Here is a 7,543-nt window from a genome sequence, read left to right as displayed (position 1 = left end):
TTTTTTCCCGAATGCCATTCAGCTCTATATCTAATTTATTCCAGTGCCACGGGCTTTGAGCTTCGTATTGAGCTGGCATTTGCTTTTCTTGTTGCGAAAAATAAAGAGTGTACAGATCCCTTGTTTAGCGTGTCAGCGGTTCTGCAGGACTCAATTACAGTTAGAAGTAAAACCTTACCAGCTGGCTGATTTGCTTTCTGCTGGAGAAGCAGAGAGACCTTCCAAAATGTGATCTGCCTCAATTTTTTTTTAGGGGGGTCGTGGGGGGGGGGGGAGTTAGAAAGAAAGAAAGTCTTACAGGCAGGAAAAGCAGCCCAGACAATGGTGGATGTGCATCTAGGGTTTGTGCTGTTTCTCCTTTCCCAAGGTTATGTTGCAAGGGGATGGGTGTGCATCCCCGCACTCCTCTATTGCCATGGCAGGGCAGCTTGAGAGGCGAAGGAGCAGAAAAGCAGCTCAGCTGCGCGACTGTCTGCCAAGATTTTTTTTTTTTTTTTTTTTTTTTGCAGCGAGATAAGTGGGAGGAAAGGAGAGGGAGACCCAGAGCTGGGCTTCATCTTGCGGGGACAGTGGGGTGGGCGAGGAGAGAGGGAGAAAGGAGGAAAGAGAAAGGGAAAAAAAAAAAGCCACAAAAAACGAAAACAACACACGTTACCTTCAGGAAGGATTTCCACCGAGCCTCCCAACCTGTCACCACCCAGGAACTGTTAGAAACAACAACAAGAGCAGAAGCCATCGCAGTTGCCCCGGGTGCCCCCCCCTTCCCCACGGCTCCCAGGCAGCAGCTCCCCGGCCCCAGTCCCTGCCTCCGCCCGTCCCAGCAGCGATCCAGCCCGCCAGCATCTCTCCAGGCAAAGAAGGCTTTGATGGCCAGGGCTGCAGCTCCGACACAATTGACTTTTATTTCCTTTCTATCAAAGTGGTCCTGGAGGAAATGGAGCAGGGTAAAAGAATGATGTCACGGAATTCTCGCTTGTAAACTTTATTGTAACTTTCTTCCGCCGCTTCCAGGTTTAGACAATAGAACAAAGTGATGAAAGAACAACAAAATATATCATTAGTTCCCCCAATAAAGTAATTCACGTATACAGTATACATTCTTTTTCACAGTTAACCTAAAGATCACTTTACAACTTGCTTCACTGTGCGCATGCTAACTAAAGGAGAGAAAAACGCTTTTTTTCTTGTCTTTTTTTTTCTTTTTTTTCCCTTTTTTTGGAAGAGACATTTAAAAATTGTAAAAAAAAAAAAAAAAAAGAAAGAAAATCCCGAACCAAAGAAAAGAACAGAAGTAAGGAAAGTGAAGAGAGAAAGAGAGAGAAAGAGAGAGATAACTATAGCATAAATAGGCAGTTTCATGTTGTTGGGATGTTTGTTTCATTAGCTACCTCCAGTACATACAGATAAACCACAACAAAAAGAGGTGGAAAATAAAAAAAAAGTGCACAAATGTAATTTCACGTAACTCCTATAGCATTGAAAGCTATGTTAACCAACCCACCCCCCAGGAAAGAAGAGAGAGACAGAGAGAAAGACAGAGAGAGAGAGAAAATTTCACAGTCATGTTTTACATAAGCTATTGCGTTACACTACCACTAGTTAATAACTGGCAAAAGGCAGGAGAGACCTCCCGATCACTTTTGCATACTGTTCATTGTATCAAAGGATAATCAGGAAAGTGGTGCTTACAGCTATATTGTTTTACAGCAATAAAAGGGTTTTTTTTTTCCTTTCTCTTTTCTATGCATTGTTGGTTTTTTTCCCACCCCTCCCTTACATTAACTGCCATTAACGTGGGGCTCAGGGGCTCTTCCACCCCAGCAGCGCTTGCCTTTCAGTCCTTAAAAATCCTTTTATTTCTTGTCCGCCTTCTGTGCTTCCCCTTCCTCGTCCACCTCCTGGGCTCTTTCCATTTTCTGTTTTTCCAGTTCTTCCTGCTCGCATTTGCTGCTGGGAAACTTGTCTTTGTTGTTTTCCTTTTTCCATTTCATCCTCCTGTTCTGGAACCAGATTTTGACCTGCCTTTCTGTCAATCCCAGGGCATGCGAGACCTCGATCCTCCGTTTGCGGGTCAGGTAGGGATTAAATAGAAATTCCTTCTCCAGTTCCAGCGTCTGGTAGCGGCTGTAGGTTTGCCTCCCCCTCCTCCGTCCAGCGGCTGCTGGGGAATTGCAAAGGTTGGGTGGAAGAGGGGAAGAAGAGAAGGAGGTTGAAAGATACATAAACCAGGCTCGGGAATAGGCACACACAGGCTCACACCCGCTCCCACACACTCACACACACTCACACCCACACACACAGAGGCACGGGAGGGGGAGGAAGAAAGGACTCGCAGGAGCAAAGGCAGGAAGCAAACAGGGAGAGGGAAAGGCTCCTGTAGAATATTATAAAAGGGAAGATGGTTATAAAGGAAAGGGGTGATGGTGACAGGGGAGGGGGGGGTCACTCACCAGCCCACTCCGAGCAGCCCAGCTAAAGCCTGCACTTGCACACTTATTATTACCCGAACCACAACAACAACAACAACAACAGACTCCGGCTCTTTGGGATCCCGCAAAAAAAAAAAAAAAAAAAAAAAAAAAAAAAGCAAAAAAGAGCTGCAGCCCGGGGAGAACAAGCAGCACCACCGAAATCCCAAATCAAACGCAAAACAAAAATGAAGGGGCTTTTTAAGGCTATAAAAGTGCCATAAACTTTAAGGACGCTTCCTTCCACAGAAAGCCCGGCTCGCTCAGCCCCCAGAAGAAAAGGTCTCCTTCAGGGTAATTAAACTATAAAGCAATTTACAAGTGCAAAAGTTTACCCCCATAAAGCAGTAAAATACAGTCACCGGGGAAGAAAAAGGGAGCGAAAGCAAGCAAGCAAGCGAGAGGGGCAGAAAGCAAGCAAGAGGGCTACTTTTGGGGCTCAGGAGCTGCCTCCTCGCTGTCCTTTCCATCTCGCCTCACCTTGCGGTCGCATCCAGGGGAAAAGCTGGGTCGGAGAAGGGCTCTGCTCCGAGCTCTCCGCCTCCTCTCCAAGGCCGCTGGCAGCAAGCTTGCAGTCCGTGTACTGCACCAAGTCCGACTCCTGGGCGCTGAAGAGGCTCTGCCTTTGCAAGGGGTCGTAGCCATAGAAGTTGCTGGGGTCCCCATGGCACGCCACGGCGCAGGGATTCTGTTGGTAAGGGGAGCTGGAGAGTGAGGATGCTCCGTGGTAAAACTCCTGGATTTGGGTCGGATGCTGGAAGGTGCCCCCCGTGCTGGGTCCGTACACCACCGTGGGTCTGCCCCCAAGATCCTGAGCGAACCCACAGTCATAGTAATTGGGACGCAAGGAGTCCCCGGTTTTGTATTTGGAGAAGAGTGAGTTGACAAAATAAGAGCTCATTTTAATTTAAATAAGAATATTTGTTTGGAGGAGGAAGAAAATAAAAAAAAAAAAAAAAAAAAAAGAAGCCAACCAAACCAGACCACGGGAATCTATTAGCAAAAAAAGAAAGCGCTAAGATGCTAAGCAACGACAGTTTGTGATTTCCAGGAATATAAAAGGAGGATATAATCAAAACTCTAAGCCTGCATGATATTGAATTCTTTCCTCCCCCCCCACCCCTAAAAAAAAAAAAAAAAATCGCCACTTAAAGAGTTCTCGCTTTACATTTCCAAGAAGAGATGCCAGTTCATAAACAGTTTTCAGTGATTTACTTCAGCGCAAATGAGTTGTTTCATATTTTGCAGTGTCTTTTCATGATCATTTGCATCTATTACCAAAACCTCATCCTATTGGCTTCTCCTTACTCCACACGGACTCTGCACTGCATGATTGTGAAAGGAAGAGTGTGAGAGAATAAAGAAGGAAAAGCAAGCGAGGGGGAGCGAGAGAGGGAGAGGGAGCGAGCGAGAGAGAGAGAGAGGGAGCGAGAGGGGAAGGGAGAAGGAGGTGGGGTGAATATACGGATTAAATATGTTTAACTACCTACATTAATGAGATATCGCTCGCCTCACAACAAATCACATACCTAGACCACCCAAAAGATTGATTTTTGGGGAGTGTTGGAAAATTAAAGAGAAGCGCTCGCAGTCGTTAATTTCAAAATTTTAACGAGGCAGTTTTAGCCTTTTTAAATGTCAGGGTCGCTTTGGAAAACTGTAAAAGAACACGATTTAATTGCTACCAGTTTTAAAAGGTCCTATAAATGTAATTGGTATTTTAATACAAGTTATCAAATCATACAGCTTCTTACCCTAAACATATTTTAAAACAAACGAGGTAGTCATATTTAACATTTTAATGATCAATTTCCTTATTATTGATAAAGGTTTAACTATCACATGAAGGGAATTGCATTTGTAATAGCCCCAAAAAAGGCTGTAAACTGTTTAACAAACTATAAAACGCCATAAAGCCGGGGATGTTGTTGTTGTTTATACCGCACTACATAAAAGCCGTTAGGATTTTACGAGTTCGTTCCTCTACTGCTATAAACCAGAGGTTTCGATTGGACCCGTCCGCATTACAGCGAGATGTTGAGGTGTCAATATTGAATTAAAATGATTATAGTTTTTCATATATAACATTGACTTTTTGTGTCTCTCCCGCAGCCCCCCCCCGCCTCCTCCCCCGCCGAGGACTTGTTCAAGATGTGGTCGGGGATGATTGCGAACTCAAAGTATTGTGTCGCTTATCACATCCAGAACAGAACCTTTATGGTCAGTAACTGATGGCTGTTCCCTACCTCACCCCCTCCTCAATAACTTCCATTTTTTTCCCCTTTTTTTTTTTTTTTTAAATTTTTTGCATGATACTTCTAATGAAAACTGGGGAGAAGAGGGGGATGGGGTAAGGGAGAGAGGAGACAGGCTTTCTGTTTTATTGGCATTTGGTAACAACGGAGCAAACTTACCCCTAAGATGCCAACGCTGCGATTTTCCACCATCTAAACACACAGGGGGTAGATTTTGAAATTCATTTCTCGCAGTCAGCAAATATTACCGAGACGTATTTCAGCTAATAACGACACCAAACCCTCCCAACCCAAACGCTGCCCCAGCCTGCCTAAACACCCACGACGCCCCTCCAAGCTCCTCGCAATGCCAGCTATATTTCCCAATCCTTCAACCTTCAATAGGAGTTAAAGACACTCTTTTAAACCTCCTTTTTTTTTTTTTTTTTTCCCCTTTGCCCTGGGTAGATTTCTGCTGCTTCTCGTTGCATCCCTCTGCGCGGTTTTGACACGAGAAAGGTGAATTAAAGGCGGTTTCTCTCATGCCTGCCTTCAACTGAGGGACAATTTTCAACCTCCACAACATGGAAAACAGGAAAAAGTTGAAATGCTTCGGTTAGTCTGTCTTGCCAGGGCTTTGGTAAAAAAAAAAAAAAAAAAAAAAAAAAAAAAAAACTTGCATTAAAATTGGCACTGGGAATAAGCAGGGAATTAAGAAAGACAGAAAGAAAGAGAGAGAGAAAGAAAGAAAGAAAACAAAGATAGTAACGGAATAAAACTTTAAAACCATCCTTAGAGAAATAATTTAAGTAAATACGTTTCCTTTATTTTGTGTAGGGATAATTTCAGTCGAGTCTAAGAGCCTTTTCAAGTAATTATTGTTGTTGGAGTACTTGCAGTGGTATAATTAAGGCTTTTTTCCCCCCTAAAAGACAAGTTAACATTTTATTTTTCTCAACACTTTTATTGTCGATTGAGCAGATTTTGGTTTCATCTTTGAACATAAAACCCCAGAAATGGTGCACACAAGTAAATAGAGCTTTGCAGCCTGGCATGGGGATGCTCGATACTAGAATTTTCAAGAAAGGAAAAAAAAAAAAAAAGGAATCTACTAAAGTATTTTTAGAAGAGAAGCTATCTTCTTCTATGTGTATTTACAGGCGTACTCCCATCTATTGAAGTTTGTAAAGTAAAAAATAACAGGAATTCCCGTTCGTACGTGGACCCCAAGAAGGCGGGAGTGAAGTTGTTCTTGGAAGTTAACATTTTTATCAAGTGCCGTAGAATTTTATGGTCATGATGTGATGGTAACTCACCAATGCACCAGAAATCAATGGCTGATCTTAAATCATTCCTATACTGTACTCAGATTCCTGATGAAAGGAAAATGTTTCTATTATAAGAAAAAACAAGTGGGGATGTGTGTGTGTGCGTGTGTGTGTCTGTGAGAGAGAAGATAATTTATAAATACCCAGTGGAGGAAAGATTTATTAGGAATTCACAAGGAAAAAAAGAACCCCAAACCCTTTCCTAGGTAAACCTTAACTTTTCACTGCTCTGCATTTTTACTGAATGCACAAGGGCAGGGTTTTTCTTTATTTTCCCCATCTATTTCTGTTTACATTTTATTTCATTTTCTAGCATTTAAACAGAATCTTGAGATGCTTAAACTTTGCCTCTTAAAACAACATATCGCATCCTGGTCTATTGTGTATATCGGTTTAATTTGTTACATTCTCCCCCAGAGTACTGCTTATCGAGGAAGGGGTGTATTTTCTGGTGTAACTTCGGAGAAACATTTATTCAGAAAATACCTGTTTATAACAATCTGAAAGAAAACCTATACTGAAATTATTGCCACCGTTCCTTTCTATGTTATTTGTAGCTGAATTTGTCGCTGAAGGACTGGAACATCTGAATAATTTCGGTCTTGTAATTTTGAAGAAACAAAGGCCAAAATAAAAGTGAACTAATGGAGTTAGAAGTTTACATTTTTGCTGCTACGGCACCACTGGAGTATTTATACCTATCACAAAACGTGGTAAGTTAATAGCCTTTTGGATTCATTTACTATTTTGTAGCACTGAAAAATATTTGCAAGCATATTAAGTGAAGACCTTCGGCAAAGAGCAGCAACATTACCAAAAGATGGAGCAACTATACTAAAAATGACCGGTTCAACTCCTAAAAAGCTTATGCTGGCTTTTTTTTCCGCGATGCCTATGAATCTAAAACATATAAAATAAAGAGCCGAGAAAACGCAGATCATCCTAACGGCTAAGGTGAAGAGCCAGGGAAAAAAATGTCCTGATTCTGTGCGCCCCTTTTCTCCCCGAATTCTTGGAGCCACTCTCTTTTCCAGTCCTGCAAGCGTAAATCTTCGGTTTGGAGATAATTAAGCTGTCCTCCCACCTCCCCCCGAACTAGCAGAAGACAAAACCCGATGGGTTGTTTTTTTTTTTCTCCCCTTTAAATGAACGTTTAAAATAGATGCGTGTCCCACCTCTCACCGCATCCCAGCATCAGATGAACTCTTTTTTTTTTTTTTTTTTTTTTTTTAGCCTCACGTAATTTACCCTCGCGGGGAAAAAAAATAGATGTAACCTATAAAATCGGCAAAATAGCTATAATTAACCCTATATTTTACGCCTCGGGATTATTCATGCTCGCCAGCAAACAGCCCGGTGGCTGCCGCTAATGAAATCAAGGTGTTACGCGGAGCCCCGCGGCCGAGCGCGGGAGACGCGCGTCTAGCGTGGAGCAACGGCGCCACCTAGCGGCGCGCCGCGGCGCCGCAGCCTGCGCGGAGGGGCGCGGGGAGCGGAGGCGGAGGGGGAGAGA

General features: G+C 43.1%; 1 protein-coding gene across 2 annotated transcripts; it reads right to left on the bottom strand.

Moving 5' to 3' along the window:
- Positions 1 to 1,763: 1,763 nt before the first annotated feature.
- HOXB8 (homeobox B8) lies at positions 1,764 to 3,369 on the bottom strand. Of its 2 annotated transcripts, none has more exons than XM_010585501.1 (2): positions 2,949 to 3,369; positions 1,764 to 2,161 (listed from the first exon to the last, which is right to left on the bottom strand). In XM_010585501.1, the coding sequence occupies exons 1-2, from the start codon at positions 3,367 to 3,369 to the stop codon at positions 1,854 to 1,856; spliced, it is 729 nt and encodes a 242-aa protein (XP_010583803.1). In that variant the 3' UTR covers positions 1,764 to 1,853. The 2 variants fall into 2 exon arrangements, with proteins under 2 accessions (XP_010583803.1, XP_010583804.1); XM_010585502.1 differs by having other exon boundaries at positions 1,854 to 2,158.
- Between the last annotated feature and the right edge of the window lie 4,174 nt (positions 3,370 to 7,543).

This window comes from Haliaeetus leucocephalus, unplaced genomic scaffold (genome assembly GCF_000737465.1).
Source record: "Haliaeetus leucocephalus isolate CR32 unplaced genomic scaffold, Haliaeetus_leucocephalus-4.0 Scaffold110, whole genome shotgun sequence".
NCBI classification, from domain to species: Eukaryota; Metazoa; Chordata; class Aves; order Accipitriformes; family Accipitridae; genus Haliaeetus; species Haliaeetus leucocephalus.
The sequence above is the reverse complement of the archived record's forward strand: the minus strand, read 5'-3'. Positions and strand labels throughout refer to the sequence as shown.

Coding starts and splice junctions, on each gene's coding strand:
- HOXB8 (XM_010585501.1), bottom strand. CDS start 3,369: ATGAGCTCTTATTTTGTCAACTCACTCTTCTCCAAATACAAAACCGGG. Junction 2,162..2,948: donor CCCCTGGATGCGACCGCAAG/GTGAGGCGAGAT, acceptor GCAATTCCCCAG/CAGCCGCTGGACGGAGGAGG.